The 23,530-nt window shown below is 39.5% G+C and overlaps 1 protein-coding gene across 1 annotated transcript in view; it reads left to right on the top strand.

The window, feature by feature from the left end:
* camk1da (calcium/calmodulin-dependent protein kinase 1Da) overlaps positions 1–23,530 on the top strand; it is a 47,616-nt gene that overhangs the window by 10,223 nt on the left and 13,863 nt on the right. The window contains exons 2-3 of the mRNA XM_068306764.1: positions 14,934–15,065; positions 17,215–17,289. Of these exons, the coding sequence (XP_068162865.1) occupies positions 14,934–15,065; positions 17,215–17,289 (207 nt within the window). The remainder of the gene's footprint in view (positions 1–14,933; positions 15,066–17,214; positions 17,290–23,530) is intronic.

Below are 23,530 nucleotides of genomic sequence, written 5' to 3'. Positions count from 1 at the left end.
CCCATATACAGTATTTTTTCACAGTATAAGGTGCATCTAAAGGCCTTTAATTTTCTCAAAACCAACAGTGCACCTTATGTATGAAAAAAGTTTTAGAATAGGCCATTCATTGAAGGTGCGTCTTATAAATCAGATGCGCCTTATAGTCCAGTGTGCCTTATATATGAAAACATTTTGGTCATTTGTTGATGGTGCTCTTATAGTCCAGTGCGTCTTATAATGCGGAAAATACTGTAGTCTATACACATACATATATATGTGGATATTTAGTTTATTGAAATATAATACATGACCAAGCTTGTAAGTCAAACAAATTAACTAAAATCATTTTTATCCATTCCAGCCATGTAAAAAAAACCCCAAACCCTCTAAATTATGAAACAATTTTTGTCAACCAATAGACATGTACGTATACTTAACCTGTACGTTATGTAAACCATGATAAAGTATGAAAAAAAAACGAGCAACGTCTTTACATCACGAAAGAGAACGAGATCCGGTCTCCGCTGACGTTGTTTCCCAAAGCACGACTCATACCTCTGATATTTGCTCGAACAAAAACATGGACAGAGTGATGGCTCGTATCTCAAAAGACTCGTATGTCAAGCAGCTCGTATCTCAAGGTACAGTAATCCCTAGTTACTCGTGGTTAATGCGTTCCAGGACCACCCGCAAATAACAAAATTCCTCGATATAGTGACAAACTATTTATTTTATTATTTATGGTAATTTCAGCATTTATGAACCCTCCCCATACTGATATTAAACCACTGTATATCTGTATTACCTTCTCCCACAATCTTATAGACTGTTTAAAGCGATTTTGTATGAGTGAAGGATTATTGTACCACTGTACTCTAACTCATATAAAGTTAATATGCAATTTGTGCAGAATAATTTCGCTTCCGTACAGCGTACCCATATAATATTTGGCAGGCCCAAGAGAAGTTGCCTTGGTAACGGCTAACTGTTGCCCATCAAATTGTAAATGATCACTGCCGTTAATGGAAGCAGCGTGGCTGCAGCTCCATTGCTAGCCAGCACACACTCCGTCTTCTGGACAGGTAATTTAAGGCTGCATGCACGCGCGCACACACACACACACACACACACACACACACACACACACAAACGCGCACACACACACACACACACACACACACACACAGTCAAATGCAAAGAGAGGTAGATGCATACACATAAACTGACTTTCATGAGCCAAGACACAAAAAACAAACCCAGGAAGCCACAAATTCTCACTTAGAGGATCAGAATATCGACATCACTTTTTCTTTGTTTAAGAATTCACCAGAACACACAATTCTGCTGTGAAATGATACACAGTGTAATAGTCTGCTGGGCATTACACCTCACAAGAGTGACACACACACATATGCACACACACACACTCACAGACACACACACACACACACGTACGCACGCACGCACACACACACACACACACAGATTCATCTGTACCTTGGCACCTTTTTCTGTGTTATGGGAAAACCATTTACACTGAGTCCCACTACTGCACTTAGATCACTGTGTGTGCGTGTGTGTGCGTGTGTGTGTGTGTGTTTACATACTTGTGGGGCTGTTTATCTGGTAGAGCTTGGCCCAGTTATACTCACGTTGTCCTTGAGCGAAACAGAATGCTTCACACACACAATTTTTAAAATGCCCAATTTTTGCAATGCCTCAGACTTAGTGAGAGTGTGTGCGCGTGTGTGTGTGTGGGGAGGGGGGTGTTACATTGCAGTTGAGATCATTTATATGCAAAACCTGTTTTACTATTTGGTCACACCCAGCTGTGTGTGTTGATGTCTGCCTGAAAAAATGTTGCATGAGTCATCAGTCAAAGCGTCAGCAGCCCCATTTACACAGCCTGTTCAATGCTGCGATCGTGCACCTGTGTCCCGCCACGCCAATCTGAACCCAAACGGTGAAGGTGTGATTGAGGTCTGTGATGTTCCCAGATGAAGGTCGTAACAACTGGATGAAGGTAAATTGGGAAAACACAACCAGTGACGGGGCTTTCACTGCCGCAAAAATAGAAAGACACAAACTGCTGTTATGTCAGTAATCTGTGGTGGGGATTGTCAGACTGCTGCAGTTTACACACACACGTGGTACGTCAATCATGGAAATAAAAGCTTCTGAACATATTTGTATATAAACATGTGGACAAAATTGTGACATGAAAATGAATCATCTGGGTTTGGTTTGGTGAGGAAAACTCGAATGAAGCTCAGATCAGATTTAAAAAAAAGATTTTATTTCCCTGCACACTCTGAAAAAACTCAGATCAGGTTCCAGAGATCAGTTCAGAGCCGTTGTTTTATTCCTGGAGGAAAATCTTTGTTGTTTCATACATCTCTCTCTCAGTTTTTAAATTTATCATCTTAGTTTCTTAACCTCACTTTTAATAAAGGCAAAATGACAACATAAAAATTGAGGAAGGTAAATATCATTAAAGTTACAAATTCATCCCCCATAATTTGATCCAGAGTTTACTTGAAATTCACAGAAAGCTCATTGTAATATACTGTATGGTAATAAACAGCTGCTCTCACTGTAGAACCATCAGATACACTCGATTGAATGCCAGAAATGAGGCTGCAGCCTTGAGATGACTATAGCTTATCTTAACACAGAAACAACAAGCCTAAACATGTCTTATCTTGTTAGTTTAGTTCTTACGATAAGCAACCCATATGTTTGTGAGCTGATTGCTTGGCTAGGTTCAATAACTCCCTGGTGTCTCATCTGGCTGTCTTACAGTGTCATGGTAACCTCAAGACCACACAAAATAGCTAAGGTGCACAAAATCACAACTTTTACTTAGAACAGTATCTGATTGCAAAATCTATTCTGTATTTTCTATTGCTGGTTGTGTACGTAACTTGATCGTGTCGGATCCTCCCTGATCAACCTCCTACAACGGTTTACACACCTCCAACCATTCAGAAGTGATTCAGTACATTTCAGTCTATTCAACAGAGCCTAGATAAAACCTACGTCACTGTTTTGCTGCACCACACCTTGTTAACACCTGTTTTTGTTTTTGTGTGTCGCCGTCTGGGTACGATGATGTACGATGTCAGGATTGTATGTGATCATAAGATACTGATGGGAAAATGAATATATAGTTTCACCAGAGAGAAAAACATGTTTGAGCATTTGTGTGTGTGTTTGTGTGTGTGTGTTTTATGTAAGTCGTCTTTAATTACTTAAAATGCCCTGCAGCCAGTGAGTGATGTCATTGTCGAATATTTACAACAAAGACTTCAAAGTGTGTTCACCCAACACACCAAATCAGTCCACTTTAGAGTGACTTACATCAGCAGGAACTTTCACTCAGGGACCGCTGCTGCGGGCTGAAGGACAACTGTTCTTTGACTGCTGCCCTTGACAAACACGTCATTGTTGTCTGGATGAAATTTTTGCCTGTATGGAAATCTACTGACAATGATTGTGGACACTTAGAGGGTTACTAGCAGGAAGGTTGCCACGATTAGTCGACTAGTCATGATTTTGTCAACTATTAAAATCATCAACAACTAATTTAATAGTCGACGTGTCGTTTTTTTGTTTTTTTAAAAAGTTTATTTCTTTCGAAACTCCTGCTGCACCTTCCACTCCACCTTCCACTTTTGCCTTTTTGTCCTTATCCCCGACTGTGTAGCATTTTATGTTACACAACTGTTTGTTGCTACAAGCATATTTCATGAAAGGTTTAATGCACTATCATCTTAATAATCTTTATTTTAGTTAGCATATCCCTTGAACACTCTTCAAGCTGAAAAGTAATGATGGTCATATGAGAGCATCTTCATGCTGGTGGGAGAAGGTGAATATTTTACATTCAATTTACGTTTGATCCGATTAGTCGACTAATCAATAAAATAATCGGTGATTAGTTGGCGATCAAAATAATCATTTTTTGCAGACCTATTTAGCAATAAAGAAAATGAATGTGTGGTTGCTTTTGTGGGGGCGCTCTGCTTTTTTAAAGTGATGTTAGAGAATAGGATCCATTAGCAGGAGTCTGCTGGGAGAACCGGTCCTCTAATGAACAAATGTTGGAGCCCAGGCTATAAAGGCTGTGCATCTGCATGAAGTGATTCAACATTATTAATCAGTTAAGGTAATCTGTTACTGTCTCATTCACTGTGAATGAGACGGTGATTGTTACGTGAACTGAGTTAGTCGATACATGGAAGACCTACTTCTGTTTGGAAAATTACAGGAAATACATACTCGTTTTTTTCAACTCTACCTTTGCTGACATTTAGAATGTAGAACAACGATCAGTTTCCACATCAGCCGTCAGAGGAAGTCGACATGTTTACCTCCCGCCACCGAACCACTCGCCACCTTGTTAAGATAACGGGAACAGAAACCCAGTGAAAAGGCTCCGTCTTAGACAAATACAGGGGTGTTTACCCACAGCGTGTGATGCACGTAGACAAAACCAGTGACCCGGCCTGTTCTAGAGTCTGGCTGCTTCTAGAGCCAGAAGTGCAGTAAGAATCAAGTGTTAACTCAGATCATTTGGACTCATAATCCTCAAGCCTGGAGATTTAACTCGAGTTTGTGTTGAATTTTAAAAAGTAAGAGCCACCATCAGTGTTGATGAACATCCTTGTACTGTACATCCACTGTATGTGTCAGTGTTTCCTACAGACGGTGTGACAGTTCAGTGAGTATAATAAAGCCTTCATATTTTTTTAAACATTATATTCAACTTTTTCCCCATCTTATTTGAATTTCTACTCCAAAACAACTTTTCATCAAACGGCAACACATCCTCTTGTTTTCACCATGAAGCAGGAAGTAGCTTTTGAGAGGGTGGGGATACTTAAAAACTCACCACAACTATCACACTCATTTTAATATGAAAATGATATTAAACGTGACACATCTCCACAGCGCCGCTGACACAAAACTGTTTTTGGCAGGAATGAACTAGAATAGAGATGAGAGGAGTCATGGAGTCTGTTAACGACGCTGTGAGGATCCCTCCATGTGATCCAGTGTTAAATTAACACTAGACTCACAATAGCAGCACAATGTTCACTAGTAGAAGAAGAAGAAATACACTTTGGCGAAATTATCTTTTCACTTTATCTGTATATACAATGCACCCTCGCACATTCGCACATCAACGATTGCGACTTCACCTCATCGCGGATTTTTTGGTAGACAGTCATGTGATACCGTACGTGCGTTCTATTGGCTGACGGCATCCGGAAGTGCGCTGCATTCCGTGATTCTCGGACTGCCGTGAGACACAAAAGTAAGTAGTAAGATAAATAGTTTGACGCTTTCTCGCGGAATTCATTATTTGCAGTTAAATACAGCGGGAGGTAGGGTGGGAAGCAGCTCCTTCATGGTGCACCCCTAATGAGCAACTTATAAACAGACTAATGGAAGCTTCGCAGTGGGTTCATAACTGTTTGTTGCTCCACAGCTACACACAAATCCTTTCACATTGTATGTAAATGCATATAAAACACACTGTTGTGCTTTGAATGGTGTTTGTGGGTCGTCTGACGCGGTGTTTATGCAGTACGGCTGATGGTAGAATCCACTTCATTTATTCACTCGTACTTCCTGACATTTACAACAAAGGATGACTAAAACAAATCGCTCCAGCAGTGACTTCGTTCTGCTGGATCACAAAGGCTAATTCCTCCCTGAGCCGAGATGGTGGCCGACAGGAAGTCGACGCACATCAGGTTTTTTTCTTGTGTTCTTCTCTTTGATGTAATGCTCTGCTTTTTATTGTCTGTTTTAAAGCTGAGCTCTACTCAGTATTCCTCCTCCCTACCCTGTCTGCTGTTCACAAATGACCACTCCAAAATTTTGACTTTCAGATTTGTCACACAGGTCATTCTCACATGCATTGAAAAGCATGTGCGACCTTGAGCGCACAAACACACACTCACACACACACACACACACACACACACCGTGGTTTGTTCAGAGTCCATCAACGTCCTCACACGTATGATTGTGTGATGTTGTTTCCATGGTGATTAATGTAAACAGAAGGGAAGTCTCTCGACATCCCAGTCGTGGTCAGGGCTGTTGCCATGGCGCGTTCGTACCTTGTAGGCTCTTTGGTGTGAATCTCTACATATCGTGTCCATTTCGAGTGATGTGTGTGAACCGAGTGAACTCTCGTCTTTAACATGGACGGGAGCTGAAGGTGTTTTGTTAGCAGACAAGTCACGTTTTAACTCATTGTGACCAGGAGAGTGTGTGGACACATGAAAACTAACATCAAACATGTCAGACGTTGTACCTAACAATAACACCAGTGATAATAGTTTTGCACTGGTGACAGTAGATTTGAGTTGAAAACACCACTGATAAATAAAAGCACTTGTTTCCTGCAGATTTATGTGTTTTCTGTTGAATAACGGAACCATTCACATTTGGACATCAGTGAATTTGATATTTTTATCGGCATAATTTTTTTTGTTTCTTTGTTTTTTTTGGGGGGGGTTTCCTCATAACCATGATTTGTAGTTCTTTGAGGTCCCAGTATGTCTTGACATGGACCTGATTTTATCTATATTGATTTTTTGGTACGGCAGCCCCCTCCTCCCTAGCTTGTGCCAGAGAAGGGCGGTGGGCATGTGCTTTAATGAATGAAAATGGGAAGAGGGACCAGAGAAAACAGAGCAATGAGTCAGAGGAATACAGTTATTTTCTGCCTGCTTCACAGCAGTTATGTTCTAAAGCGCAAATAAACAGAATAAACAGGTGCACACTGACACACACACACACACACACACACATGCACCTTTGCAGGAAGACGCCATATGGCTGGATTTCCTGTGAACACAGACAAATCACATGTCCAACACACACACATGCACGCACGCACACACACACACACACACACACACACACACACACACACACACACACACATACACACACACACACACAGCTCTCAATGTTGAAGAAGCCTGGGCAGAGACTAGAGACGCGGAGCAACGTAACCTCGGCAATGCATTTTCAGCCTCACACAAGACGGACATGCGGAAATATCTCCAATATAGCAACACGTTAATAATCACACATCCATAATGGTTGTGTGTGCAGATTTTCATGTAATAAGAGTGTGATATGTAGAGGTATGTGCGATCTGAGTGGCCTCCAGTTATTACCACTCAATGATGTCTTATTATCTTCCCCAACCTGCACTGGTTCATGTTTTTCCTGTCGATGTTTAATTCGGTCGTGCAGAGCTCTGCATGCACCGACCATCTGTTGTGGTTGTGGTGATGGAGTGAAGCACATTCTTTATGCCCATATGGACAACTGGTTGGAAAACAATGCAGTGAGCTTGAAGGCCAAATATTACTTGGTCTGTTTTGTGGATTTGTGTCTTAATTCATATAAAAAAAACTGCAGGCATTTTTGTGCATCGCCTTCTCTCTCGGAGTCTCATCGTCATCTTCATCCTCTGCTGTCAGAGCAGTGAGAATATAGACTATAATTGGCACTTAATTGCTGCCGTGGCAACAGTGCTATTAAAACCTACACACTATGCAACAAAGGCATAGTGTGCTCACACATGCAGGCTCGCATTAAAAGAGGATGAAGACACGAGGAAGGAGGCTTTTCACTCTTCCTCATTCTAGTACACGTGTTGATTTTTATCTTACTGAGTTTTAAATTAAAACTCAGTGTGTGTGTGTGTGTGTGTGTGTGTGTGTGTGTGTGTGTGTGTGTGTGTGTATTTTAGTCTTGTTTTTCTGTTTCACTGCCTTAACAAAGCATCCATGATAAAATTTTACCCATCACAAGTTGCCTCTTGTTGCCATGGTGATTGAAATCAGTATTTATCATCTGCGAGTCAGGAAACTACTACGGGTTCTGACATAATTTTTGTATGAGTTTGTGAAACAGTACTTTTTTTTTTGGATTGCAATGCTTTATTTGAATTTTTGTTACATTTAATGAAGGTGAAAAACAGACCAGTGAAGTTGCGTGACGGTTATTGTGCATCATCTTATTTTATTTCTTCAATATCTGCATTCCCATTGAAGAATAATTACACCTAACTTGTATTATCACTTGTTACAACATTGAGAAACATATGCAACATTGGTTGAATCGGTAAGACGTGTTTAAACCAGTTTTTGGAGGATTTGTCACATCTCCTTTGGAAAAATGTAATTTTATTTAACTTAAACAAATTATAAATTAAATAAGATTACATTTTTAAAATGAAAAGTATCTAACCCATTTATTGACATGCGTGTGGTAGTTTGAATGATAGATTGTTTAAAACATGTATGATCTCAATCATATTTTTCTGATGTAGTGAATCACGGTTCAGTATTGGTAAACAGACGGTGTTAGAATCGGTATCCGGGGAGAAACAGTTCCTAATCCTACATCTGCTGCTTTCAATCTATTCCAAGTATTTCTTTTCTGACACTTTGTGTATTTTTTTACACATTATCTGTGTTCTTGAAGCCATTGCATAATAGACTTCTAATCGATTAAATATTCAACTCCCAGATGAGTGGGAGAAGCAGGAGGACCTGTAGAAAAAGCTTCACTCTACAAAGTCCTCAGCTGCTCTCATCTGTTTTGTCTTCGTCTGTTTTTGTCACACTTTGTGTTTATTCAGTTTCCATTCTCATCCGTTGCACCAAAGGACGTTTATTCATACCCACTTGTATTTAGACGTCAGATCAACTTTGTCAGCCATTAAACTCAAATACAGTTCTTAAATATAAAAGGTCTTTGGAGGAGGAAAACTTGTTGAACCATATTTTTTTTATTTCATTCAGGAGAGATTACAGGAAAAAAAGCGAGACATGTACCTGTAATATGATTTGTGGTGAAATAGAGTTTAGTCACCAGCAGGACGCTGGTGGTGGTGGTGGTGGGGGGGTTGGAATTGGATGTCAGGGTGACTTCATGATGCTGGTTTCTCTTAGATGTCGTGGTTGGAGGTGGTGAAGGGGGCGTGGGTGTCTTATAGATCTTTCCATGTCGTGATGACAGCTGGATAACAGCAGAGAAAGAAAGTGATTGGCTGTCAGGAGAACATGACAGGCTGTGATTGGATGAATAGATAACGAAGTTCTTCAGCATTAAAAAAATAAATACTGGAAGTAGGGAAAAGTTTTTGATGTAAAGAACATGTACAGAGATGTAGTGTGTGTGTCTGAAACGATCAACACAGAACCTAAACTTACCTTTTTTTATTTTTTTAGCCTGAACGTCTTCTCAGCTCGATGTTTGGAAGCACCTGTCTCCATGTTTAATGTAGTGCTGTCACCCTGTTGTCTGCTTCTACTTGTGTGTGTGTGTGTGTGCGTGTGTGTTTCTGAGACAGGTTGTCACACTGTTGTGTTGTGTATGCACATGATGGAAACACACACACTCAAAACAGCGGCTGCCAATCCATCTCCACCACTGGATGCATTGACAGAAGCAGCGAGGCTCGACTGACACAATTACACAGGTTCATACAGGAGAAAATGGAATCATTGTTGCTGTGGGTAACAATGACACACACACACACACACACACACACGCACACACACATACATTGTCTCTCCAGTTAAATGCGTGTCTCTTTGGGGAAAACACTTACATTTAGATGTTTCAAAGTGTGAAGTGGACCGTGATGCTGTTGTGGTTACAGAGATGCTGGAGTTTGTGTTTGTAAGCCAGCTCACTTATCAGATCCGTCACACACACACATACACACACACACATACACACACACACACACACACACACACACACACACACACACACACACACACACTGGGGTGGACAAATCACCCCAGGGTGCCAGGTCCAAACAGGGAGGGGCGAGTGAGGCAGGATAATCATACTGTATAATTAATTTCCCTTTACTAATTTAATCTTATGACCATCAGTAATTGTGGCATTTTACCAGATCAGTTACCAGAAAATGTTATAATTAAAGTTTGACCACCTGATGGTTCTAGAGTTCAACCAAAATTAATTTTTAGGCCTCCTGGTTTAAATGTTTATGGAGGCCTTTGATGAAGTGGATGTTTCATCAGGAGAAAGGCCACTGTGTGAGAGCCACAGGATAGATCTGAAGGCCTGCATAACGTATTCAAAACATATGATTTCAAAAATGGAATCTGCCAATGCTGAATGACATAATTGCATTTGTTAAAATTTTTTGTTACCATTCTTAATTTTTTCTTAAAGTAGAGCAATGAAAGGTGCTGTGTTTATGGTGCTTAAACACACAATGGCCACCACAGAGGATTATTCTTTCCTTTAGTGCTGCTCTGTATATTATCACTTAATCCATCGGTAATTATTTTTTAAATGTCGATGATTGCTTTTTTTTTTTTTTAACAGTTACCTATCACTGAATCATTTTACACCTTCAAAAAGTACAAACGCATGTGCTGCTGTGAGCGGTCCACTTTTCATAATTAATAAGAATCCATGGTAGACAGCCCAGTGTACTCGTGTAACATTTCACAGCAAAGGAGGAAGCAGGGAATTAGATCATTGAAGTGAAGTCACTTTGATATGCTACCTTCAGTCAGACATCCTCTGTGTGATGTCCACTTTTAGAATTTGGGTGCAGGTGGGGGGTGCTGAGAAGAGAAATGAGATCCCTGTTGTTGAGCATCAGGAAAGGCAGCAGCAAAGATTTCTCTTCCTGTAACCCCTCGTCAACCCCTGCTGATATGAGTGTCTGCATAACATCTCAAACAGCTGTCTGGAGTTGAATAAATGGGACAAGAAATAGTGGGTGTAGCTGTGTACTGGATTCTAAATCACTATTTCATCATCTTCAACTATGAGAAATTTGCAATGGGATTTTGTTTTCCAATATCATGAAAAATAATCAATTTATGCCAAACCAAATGGAAATTCATGCAATCCATAATCACGCTCAATCCAGAATTTGCATCATAATCCTGATTGAATAGATTAAACATATGGAAGGACTAACAAATAGTGATTTATGATACAGTAACAGAGACATGGCACTGCTTTATCTCCAGTGTATGGTGGAGATAAAGCAGATTGACAGTCATTCATTTCAAAGACTGAAAGACTTGTATTTATAACTCATTTATAACTATTTATGGTAGGTGCGTGATTTCATTCCAAGGTCAAGGAATTACACGGAATCTAATTTATCATGAGTCCGAAATGAGAAAAGTGACAGCGTTATGACGAATCTACGATGTGGGTATCATCTCTTCTTTCAGATGACCTCTGAACGTTGTGGTTGTTCAGGGTTTAGTGTCAAACACAATTCTCTAGTTTACTGCTGATGAACGTTTGTGTTCAGCCTTTTTGATAGATGGTGATCTATAAATGATTCCAGGTCTTTCCGCATGGCAGCCTTCAAATATTGACGCTATAAAAGCCTCAGTGACACAAGCCATGAATAGAAATCTTAGCAAGAAGCTGGAGAATGAAGATACATGGAAGCTCACGGTGTTCATATTTACATCGCAGGGGAATCTTGGTGTGTTGGTGTGCACACATCCCACAGCCGATACGCATAAGACCACTTAGAGAGCGCCAGCAGGTTGTGTTTCTTCCTGCTGCCTGTTGACACTGAACTGATGACTGTGTCCATCAGGCGACGTTCTGACACAAACACAAACAGCTAGATGTCACGGTAGCTGTAGGCGTTTAATATTGTGCAGACTTGCTCTTTTTTTTTTACACCCCTAGATGTTTTTTTCGCCCCCAAAAGATGTATTCCATAATTGGTTACTTGTTTTTTGCTTATATTAATTTCTTCAGGCACATTTGAATCGAGCAGATTCTGCTGTTATTGTGCCATGATGGACATTATGGCTCGCATCAGCACTAGTTGATTAATTCCTGGTGGGGTATTTGCATCCTTGGGTTTTTAATTCCGTGAAAGGACCAAGATTAGTGGAAACATCTTAAACCGTGTTGGATTTTGCGATGGATATCCATTCATTCTTTATTCTCCGGAATATTCATTGTTCGATGGTGAACATTTGGTCTCTAGGTGGTTTTGCACACAGACACACACATGTAGAACATCTAAACGGTCCAGACAGACGCTTCATGTGGGATGTTTCCACCAGAAGTTAAACCTCTGTTGACAAGAAACATCTGGGTTTGATGTCAGAGGACACACCACAGCTAAAGACCTGCAAAACATGACTGACAGGAAGAATGACGTCCAAACCGTGAAGCTGTTGAACTCGAGTCGGTTGCATATTATCAATCAATCAATCAATCGATCAATCAACCAACCTTTATTTATATAGTGCTCAATCACATCAACAGACAATTCAAAGCGCTTTAACAGACAAAGGAACCCAACAGAACCCTCCAGAGCATAAGTCACAGGGACGGGGAAAAACTCCCTCATTGAGGAAGAAACTCCGGACAGGACCCAGACTTTGGAGGACTGGTTGGGTGGGAAAGGAAAGATACTGGGGGTAGAGACAGGGCAAGATAAAGAGTGGCAGATAGGGCAAATAGAATTTCCAGTCCAGATTGTGCCGTGGCTGCTGAAGTGGGGGTGGGATCCATGATTGCTAAATATGCTGTACAAAATATAATGGTTTTGATTATTGACAGATGAACACCTAGCATTAACAAATCAGAGACTAACCGCTAATGTATGAGTGGCTCTCACCTGTATGTTTTCATTCTTGCCGGCCTCCATTGAAAACCAACTTGAGATCTAGAGTACTTCACTGAATCCATATTATTCAGTGTCATATTGTTTTCTTCAGAGTGTTATATAGTTCTTGTGAAGTTAACGTGGTGCTGGATTTAGCAACCTAATGCACGCAGAAATTTAACAGAAAAGTGTTGTTTCAAATCTGCAAACTGTTGGCTCCACACTCTCTATGGACAGGACGATGCTCGCGTTGAGTCGACTGTTTCTTCTTGGCAGTATCAAATGCTTTAACCTGGACCTCCAGCTTGTGCTTTAAAATGATATTTCCGGACTCATATTGTCTCAGCCTCATTTCACACAGACAGGTCTTTATACACTCGTATTGCTTAGAAAGCAGAGTTACTGCCGCCGTAGTTCGAAGCCTTTTACAAGGTAATGTGAAAGTGAAGGTCAGAAATATAAAGCACGAAGCTGCTTTTGACGCCCGTCTTGTGGTCGGAAATTCAATCTCATTTGTTCATTTAGCTGTACTCAAATAGTGTAAATTTGGATTTGTGTTGGCTGCAGCCTGAATGCCGTGCAGAAAGAGACGAAGCAGAGGGAGAGAGAAGAAGACGACGAGGATGAAGAGATGTTTACTGTAATATGACGTTGGTGAAGCAGCTCGACTCAGAAGTCAACACACGGTTCAGGCAGATTAACTCACAGCGGAGTCATCTCTATTCATCGCCTTCTCGTCTATACACACACACACACACACGCACACACACACAGACACAAACACATCTGAAAGTCATAGCTACATTAATAATGTTCTGCTTATTATCTGTGGTTTTATTACTGTTGACATGAGAATCAACAGTTATTGAGCTTGTTTTCAAGCCTAACCATCCTTCTAAATGAATAAATAAAATATATTTATTCTTCTAATGACACATGTGGTCGATCCAATCACATTTGCATTACAGTGTAATTTTCTGCATATTAAAGGTCGTCTGATATCTCAACTAATTGTAAATTGGCTCATGAAGACAGTCAGTCCGTTTATCTGGAAATATACTGAATGCATTTTTCATAGATGAGAGGCTTTATGCTCATGCTAATGCTAATGTAATCTGAATGAATGAAAAGCGTGATCGTCTGTACCTATGAAACTTCAGGGTTATCCCACTTGAGACTGGAAAGGAACTTGAAAAGAACGTCAGTTTTAAGTAAATAAGTTTTAAATAAAACCGTGTATTACCATTCATCTAACCAAGTTAAGGTACTGGTTAAGGACTAACTTATTGCATTAACTATCAGTCTGTATTATCCAGCTGATCTAAAAGAATATTTTATTTTCTACAATCATAAAAATGAACTTTATTCTCTTATGTGAGATAAATGATATATACACGGTAGATGAGACCAGGGATGACTAATAATTATTTCAGCAGGTGTCAGAAAGTTATTTGATGATTTCATCCTTTTTCTTTTAAAAAGTCCGTCATTACCTGTAGTTTCTGCACAGACAGGCATGATTTCAAGATACCTAACTTTATCCCTCCCCTCTGGTGAGATGTGTATTTTAAATAACAATCATTTGCTTTTTCTCTCAAACTATAAAGCTGGTCTATGCCTCTGAAATTGCTTGTTTCTCCTTTGCTTTTATGTGATTATTGATTATTAATGAAAAAACACATATAAAAGTGTTTTTATATTCCCACTGTCTCAATGTGTAAGTGCTAATAATTTCTAATAAAAAAACCCATTCATGTACAGTATGTTCCACACTATAGGGTGCACCTAAAAGCCTTAAAATTTTTCAATTTCTTATAATCCAATGTGCCTTATATATGAAAAAAAGTTTTAAAATAAACCATTCATTGAAGTTCTCAGATGCGTTTTATAATCCAGTGCGCCTTATAGTGTGGAAAATACTGTATTTGTCATTAAAGTTGCAATGCATGCCTAGACTCAAATGCTAAGTGCAACGGCTGACACGACGTATTTTTGAGAAAGGATCTGTCATCTTTATCCTCTGCTGCTGAATATATATATATTTTTACCACTTTTTACTTTTATCATGTGAGGGTATAAATTTAGACATGACTTCTTGTTTTCAGTTGAATTCTTGAAGGTTAAACCTCTCCAGAGAGACATGCACACAGTTGACAGAATCCAGTTTGTGTCTAAGCTCTTCTGACACCAGAAGATTAGAGGTTATATTGTCTAGTAAATGACCTGCTTCGGACTCAAATGACATTTTTGTTTATGTGTTTCACAGAGGGGCGTTTTCTGAAGTGGTCCTGGCCCAGGAGAGGCTGACTGGTCGCATGTTTGCGGTGAAGTGCATCCCTAAAAAGGCTCTGAAAGGGAAGGAGAGCAGCATTGAGAACGAGATCGCCGTGCTGAGGAAGTTAGTACCGTTAGACAAACACACATGCATGAGCAGAAGAAGAAGCCAACCAGTTCCTGGTTACCGGGGCAACTGTGCATCTCCTCTCACTCCCTCGCAACCCCCCCCCCCCCCAACCTGCCGCCCCCAGGTCACGATCCACAGCCCACCTACCCACACACACACACACACACACACACATCACAACTGAAACATCTGTCTGTCTGAGAACAAAATAGCTGCACAATATTAACCACAAGATTCCTGCTTGAATGCGATGCTGAGACGGGAAATGTCCTCGCACAAGCCCTCAAAAGAAAAACAACAATCAATCTGACACACAAACGCGTAACCACACAATAAAACGCCACTGTCAAACTGCAATTTTTATCTTATTTTATTTTTTTTTGCTTTTAACAGCACAACTATTTTTTGTCAAGATTTGGTCCGAAACTGGACCTCATCTCTTCATCCCCTCCAGGTGATGTGTCGGTTCATTGACTCCCAGTAACAGTACAAGACAAAAGTGTCAGAGTTCAGTGAATCACTAAGTTTATTGAACACTCAGAATGAAAGCTTTACTCTGCAGAGGGTTCTGTAAATGTCTCAGGACCGAGATGAACATCCAACCAACAAATAACCTGGGAGCAGATAATCCTAAACTTTATTGGTCGTAGGGCAGCTCCCTTTTCACAGAATGTGTCCCTCACTGCTGTGAATGATGAGGCCTTCCTTTGGTGTTTTCTTCCTGTTCTTGATCGATCCCAGGATGCTTCGCTCAGAGCGACGTCGTCTTTGTTCGCGGGTGAGCGCTGACCAAAACAGACGTTTTTGAACCGTAAGCTGCCGCAACATCACAGTCTTCCTCTGATTCTTCATGGATCTGTCGTCATGACGCTAAATTCCATGACTAGAAGCCTAGATTTTCACTGGCGAGCTCTGCCAGACTGTCCCCCAGCCCTCCGTCATTGATGTCTATATGTTTCATTGGCAGCCAGTGAGTTAAGTACAGTATATATCTGAACAATTAAAAGAAAATGAACCAAAAATAGAGATAAAACCGTTACACGTTTCATTGATGGGGGACACGTAATCATGAATGAGAACAACTGGCTGCAGCTAAAGGCTGTAATATATGGGAGGGTTTGTCTGAGTGCTCTCTTCTGTCATTATACTGTTTGCTGCCAGCTCTTCAATGTCCTCGGGAGGGCTTGAACACATAAACCTGATCCCTTCTCAACCTGCGTGCCTCTGTGTACATGTAGAAATGGGCTCTGCCGTCAGCGGTAAACATCACCTCTTCACGTTCCTTTAAGTGTTTTTAAGGGAATTAGCTCTGATCATCAGGCAAAAGACGGTAAACACACGTATCGTATGTGGATGATGCGAGGCGACACTGCTGCCCACTGAGTCACTGTGCCTTCCTGTGTAATCAAAGAGTAAATATATTATATTTCAAAAAAAATTATAGGATTATTAAAGTTAGTACTTATTTGATGAGTATTTTATTGAACTGGTCTTTTTCTTTTTCATTTGCCTTTAAACATTATTTATGTGATAAAGAAAATACTAAATGTATATGCTTTCATTCTTTTTAAGCACTCCAAACATCATTTCAGTGACAGTGTGGTTACAATTCAAGCCAAAATTGTGATCTAAATAAATGTGACTGATCAGCCATCTTGCTTTCTTTTGTGAGCTTTAAACAGCTGATATTTCCTTTAAGTACTGAAATGCCTTTAGCAGACAAACAAAGTGAATGCAAGCTTTGAGCTATTGACATTAGCATTTCATTTAAGGTCCATTTAGTAACTGAAACTGAAAAGCAAACAGAAACATCAGGTGTCCACCTCCATTTTTTTTTTTCTGAAACCAGGTGTGATGTGTGAATCTGGGAGTTCCAAAATTTCTGGGATCTCCAGTCTGAAAACACATAATAAATGCTTTGTGTGCATCTTGCCTGAATCATCTGGTGTGTGTGGTTTCTTACACTTAAAATAGTTACACTCATGCTGTTTTGTCCATTGAGAATCATGTTTGTGGATACTCAGCTCTGGATCCTACAGCAGCGGCAGCATGTAAAGGCTTCTGGATCATGTTTTCATGTGAGGTGTAACATGATGCTGCTTTGAAATAAGAAGCCCTACATATGGTTTGCCTTTGTTTGCAGGATCAAGCATGAGAACATCGTGGCGCTGGAGGACATCTACGAGAGTCCCGACCACCTCTACCTGATTATGCAACTGTGAGTTTCACCTTCTCTTTTTGTCGCTCTCAACTTGATCACTTTGACGGCTGTTTATGAAAAAGGCACGCAGAAGAATTCCTGATGAATGATACAGATCAAAACCTCTAGTGCACCAAGATGCCCTCCTATCCCCCCACCCCCACCCCCATCCCTGCAGTTTGAAACTCAGATTCCTGATTTGGAGACGTGAGACTTCAAACAAGTTGGCATTCATGAGATCGTAAATCACGATCTCCACTAGCAACCTTTTTGCCAAGTACAACCCACAGTCAATTTCACAAGGTCCTCTTTAAATCTGGCAAATCACCTTTTTCCATTTTTATTTTCCCTGCTCCTCTGCTTCAGACTACAATTAGTTATCTTAGAAGACTCCAACAGTGGAGCCAGTAAATTAGCTCTTTAATCATATTTAACAAGCTGCTCTGATCTGAAACCTAGTAAATGTTCACTGGAGTTACAACAACTTACATCCAGCAGGATTTTAATTCCTTGCAACACTCTTATCAAACCTTGAACCTCTTCTAGAAGCTAAAAGCATTTCCATATGGAAATGAAGGTTTTCATGGTGTTTAGAGGACATGTTTTTTCACCCAATATTCAATGTCAAACATTTCTAATGTAGGCGTCTGAAGAAAGAAATGCTGCTGAAGTGGTGAAACAAAAGTTTATTAGCTATCAACAAAAATATAGTTGTCCATAATTCCCCCAGATCCATTTTCCATCTAGATTCACCGAAACAGTAATTCCATTTCACTGACATTATGTGGATCATCTCAGCTCCGTGGTGGTGACAGTACCATGTCTCTACCCTCTCTGTTCCTGTGACTGAATACACACTGCTCCTCTCCACATCCATGTAATCTCCCAGATCCATGCTGTAATCCACATCTGGATCCAATTGCACATTTTGACAAAACACCAGCAAGATGTCCATTAATTTGACTGGCGTTTTATTATTATTTTAAAGACAATGGCAAAACAATAAAAGGTCCATTTCTAGTGCATTTTCTTGATTTGTCGTTCTGTTTTTTTGTGTTTCATTCTTTTTATGAGACCCAGCTCAGAACGTGGTATTTGAATAACCGTATTTATTTTGGAAGAATTGTGGGATTTAGTGGTTTTGGAACTTGGTTATTGACGTCAGATAAAATGTCTTTATTTAATAATGATTTAAATCCCTTCACTCTTCACTACATGCACGCTCAAACACATAGTTTTTACTTCAGTGATGGCTCTACTGATATGAAAACATTCCACACGGTAACACACACACACACGTAACCCACCCACCCTCCCACACACACACCAGTACAGCAAACATCTACTGGTGTGTGTATTTATTACGACTACACCAGTAACCCTGGCTGTAGCCGCTGAGGGGAGCCGAGTGGCTCTGGTTTACCCGTCGGTACACGACTAACCTCCTCTGCAAGGTTACCTGCTGCTTACATAAGAAGGCAAGTTGGCCTCCAAGCTGGCAACCATGTTGGAAACATTTCAGTTAAGTTCGGGTGGAAGTCACGGCTTGGATTACACAACAGTAGCTATGTTTACAACCGATGATGTCATGAGATGATCTGTTTGCCTAGCACACGTCAGTAGGTCCTTTGGTTTCTCCCTAAATTTAACTTAAAACAACATGCAGCTCTTTGCTTTTCATGTTTGCGAATGAACTCTTAAATTTATTGTTGAATTACGTGAAACAGCTCATCCACATAATTTTATTCTTTCAAATAAACTAGGAGACACTGAGAAAAAAACAGTTTTTAATTTTTCATTTGTATCCTTGCATTAATTCCCAACACAGTGCTGTTTCTGAAATGGAAAATGTTATTACAGCAGGGACATTGAGCACAGACGATCATACAGCTTTTATTCTGCGGCTGTACACCGAATAAATATTACATGATTCAAGTCACCAAAAGCAATCCACATTTCATTGGAAGTTGAATTAAATGTAAAGATTAAAACTATCATAGTTTTAGATTTGGACTAGTTATTTGCTTCCATCCAGTTCTGGAGTTTGTGTAGCTGCTGCTCAGTATATTCACCTAAAAACTGTAAATTAGATTTCATCCTGAATGAGGATTTCAATATTCTTTATTGCAAATTGCATTTCTAATGTTTTTTATGGACGATTGTTCCTCTATTTCCTTATTATTTTAATTTAACTTATTTTCATGTGTGTGTCAGTATCTAGAAACAGAGGATAATGTGTTTCTATAATAGAGAAAAATCAAAGATTCTTTCATTCATTATTTGACTAATTCAACAGTAACCTGCTGGAAATCCATCAAATATCTTCCTTATAGTGATAAAGTGTTCAAAAACAAGAGATCAACCTTCAGATGGGAGTTAGTAATAGACAGTTGATAACAGGTACTTTGTAGTAGGTACACTTTGCTCCTGAATATGTCACAATGACATACTTTTGTCAGGCCTCATCTGACAATGAAAGATTGAACTGAAATCACTGATCTCTGTTGTTCGGCAGCAGGCAGAGGGGTTCACTGTGACATTTTCAATCCAGGTTGAAGACATTCTACAGAAAACTGCATTGGGTCTGTTGCATATTTACTAAAACATACAAATTTAATCCCACTATTAATGTATAAAGCAGTCATTTTACATCAAGATGAGAATATTGTTCTCGGCAGAGCCGTCATTTGAACAAATATAGATTTTGATGTAAAACAGTGTCAGCCTGCTTGATGGATTCTCCTTCAAACTCTGATGGAAGAATTTATCACTTTCCAGTCACACCGAGAGTCACGTCTTCTGAAAGGTGCGCTATCTCGTCTCAAATCTGTCTGCTGGCTCGACTTCACTCTCCAGTCTTACTGCTGCTAAGCTGATTACACTTGATTGAGTTTCCTGGTGCGACGAATAAACCTGTTAACCCAACATTTGTTTCCTGGCTGGTGGTTACAACCCATTATATCTCCTTTATACGTTGCACGAGAAGAAAGTGATAGTCGTAATAATACTAACAGATAATAATCTCTGCCGCCCATACGCTTGTCTCGGGGCAGCAGCTGTGTTCATTAGAGATTCTTGCTGCTTATGTATTCTTGAATTTATTTGATATTACAGACTGCAATTTAATTTTATTACATCACTGTTTGTTTGTTTTTGTCGGCAGTCTGATGAATTAAGGGAAAGGCTTTGAGATTAAAAGATATGGTGGCACAATCTTTAGAGGAAAGCCCCCCCCCCCACACACACACACACATGCACACACACTCACTCAGCTCCTTCATCTTCCTGTATCCACGCTTCATAGCTGCTTCTGTTTTCTCTCCCAACACATGCGCTCTTCTTTTCTTTGGTTTCATTGTATATTTTTCATTCCCATCACAGCCTCTTTCTGTCACTTTCTCAGTGTCTCTTTTTGTCTTTTTGTCCAATCAAAGTTTTCGTACCATCTATTCTTTGAATATGGGTCAGGGTCTTCAATTATGTCAAAAGTAAACAACTAGGCTTTAGCTTTGCAAGGTGACAATGAGAATTTTAGACGACATTATTATCATGATAAATTTATTGTTAGATTAGATGAAACATAACATATTACAGCGGCTGCACTTGAAATACTGTGGGTTTAACCCTTTAAACCAGTTCAACATTTGATCTAAACTATGGCTCCTTCACTAGGAACCATAGTTTAGATCAAGAACTGGATTTTATATTTGTTCTGTCATTCTTTATTTGATGATTTTGGGTGTTGTTGAATTGGACTGAATTATAAAATGAAAAGAAGTTCTTCTTTTTTCTTCTTTTTTTAAATAAATAACTGATTTGGAATATCGAGTCACTTAATAACACCATAAAGGTTCACTAGATATGACTGCACATTAAGTAGTTAACAAATTTAAATGAATAATTTTGCTGTATATGAAATAGGTTCATCCTGTAAATGGAACTTGGGGATGGGGTTTTAGTTTCCAATCTGCATAAGAGCGCAGCCAGTCGGCTGAGACACAATAGAGCTGGAGGAAGTGAGCGTTGAATCGAAGGACAAACTCATTACGTTTTCTAATGAATTCTCATATATAGGATTTCTTATCTCGCTTCAGTCCTGGAGTCGGTCATTTTTAAGAATGTGACTCAGCTGATTTCATGTTCAGATTCCGAAATGCTTTCCTTTAATTCCTGCCCTTGAACTCTAAACAGCCCATGTTTGCATTGCTTCTGTTCAAACCTCATGTTTACACTCACTATGTTGTTCCTGAGACAAATTTCCTGCTCTGCAGCCTCTGGCCCTTCTTCTGCTCACTAGACCTCTGCTCAGGTTTTTCCCAGCTCTCATGTAGTTACAGTAACCTTATAAAAAAACCCTGAATGCCAGTATTTGTGTTCTAATGCAAAATTAAATTTAGAAGAGCTTTATGATATGAGGGAGCTGCTATGCAATCGATTTTGTTGGGTAAATTTAAGTACTTTGAGTGTTTTGAATTGAGTCACGTGTCAGAACTGCTGCTGACTGAGGGAGCGGTCCATGATGTTCTGTGTTTGATTCATCATGGGCGGATGGATGGACGGATGGATGGATGGACGGATTACTGCTGGTGTAAAGTCAACACTGAGATTGATCCTCAGGTCGTTCACTCATTCAGCATGTGCATGTGTGTCAAGGGCTTGAATTTCAACGACATTTATTTATATCTAAACGTCCCACACTGCTTCTTTGGTTGTATTAAGAATGGAGTCTTTTAACCACCAGCTCATTAGTGAGTGAATATTATGTTTTCAGTCTCTTCTGCTGCTTTTTAGATGCTAACAAATGTATGAATGCAGCTTTCATTAACCATGAAATCATTTTTTAAAATCTAATATTCTTTACTCCAATACGTTTGGATAATTTAATAGCAAGAATGTGCAACTTTAATTGAAGTTTCCTGTAATTTATGCGTTTTATTTACTTCGTTTTCTCTAACGTTTTCTCCGTGCCGTTTCATGACAGAAAATGAAAGTAATCACATTACAGTATCACTGTGAAAAAGGTGTTAAAACAGCCCAGAATTATTTTATTTTTTTGTGTACAGTGGTGATCCTCGAATGGAAATTAAGAGCAAACGGTAGTTTTGTCAAACAAACAAGATCTAATTATTTATCTGTTACTTATCTGTCAGATTATATGTTTGCACAGATTATCAGTTAAATGTAATTGGTGTCATTTTCTACATAATCAATTATATACTGCACATTCCACACAGTGACCTTAATCTGTTTGCATAAACGTAGATCCGCTGGATTGCAGAGAGCAAACAGAGGTCAGATGTTCTGCTGTGATCTGCCTCTGAGATGTAATGTAATCTCCATCGCCGACATTCAGTATATCACGCATGCACCCAGGCCTGCTGTCAGCCATAATATACAAGCATCGCCCCCAGAGAGGGACACTGCTGCCTCCAACCACAGCAGCAGCACTGATGGATTTATGGACAATAAAAGAGAAACAGGAAAAAACATTATGTCTGAAATAGAGGCAAGAAAAGACGATGCTACTCCTATGAAGTATGAAAAAGTCTGAATGGTTAGCGGTTAGCTCATTTTTACACCCAATGTCTTTGTGGTCTGGAAAGAGAATGAAGGAAACGACACAAACCAAAAGAAGATGTGTGAAATGAATGTGGCACGTTGATTCACGGCAACGCTGCAATCCTCCCCCCACTCTGTCATATCAAACGTGTAAATTTCTACAAACACTGTGGAATTACAAAAGCTTCTGTCTAGAAGTTGCGTTATAATTTACATCATTTAATCAGAGGTGTTTCTCGTTATTCTAACTCTTTCTACTTTCTGGTTGAATGAAGGAGAGTTTAGTTCAGGGGTGTCAAAGGGCCAAATCAGCATTGGGCCAGATATAACATTTAAATGTACTGTAACTAAATGTAACTCAATGTAATATAAATGAAAAATAAATGTAACTACTCCTTAATGTTAAATAATGTTGAATTTATTACTTGTTGAAGTTATAAACATTATAGTTACACAGAAAAAAATATGTTTGCTTGTTGCTTCTTTTAAATCTTTTTAATCTGTCAGGTTATTAAACCTACAGAGCTCCAGAAAAATAACGTCAAACACAAGTTAAGACATTAACCTTGTTTGAAACACTTTTGTCAATGTTAAAATGGGCTTAATTACTCTATTCTGGGAAATGTAGTTTTTGGTCAAAGGACACTTTTGACCTATTCATTTATAGACATTCTGACCTTTTTATGCTCTTGCGGGCCTC

This window comes from Antennarius striatus, chromosome 22, assembly GCF_040054535.1.
Source record: "Antennarius striatus isolate MH-2024 chromosome 22, ASM4005453v1, whole genome shotgun sequence".
In the NCBI taxonomy this organism is placed as follows: Eukaryota; Metazoa; Chordata; class Actinopteri; order Lophiiformes; family Antennariidae; genus Antennarius; species Antennarius striatus.
Note: the sequence above shows the minus strand (reverse complement) of the source record. Positions and strands in the feature narration are given on the sequence as shown.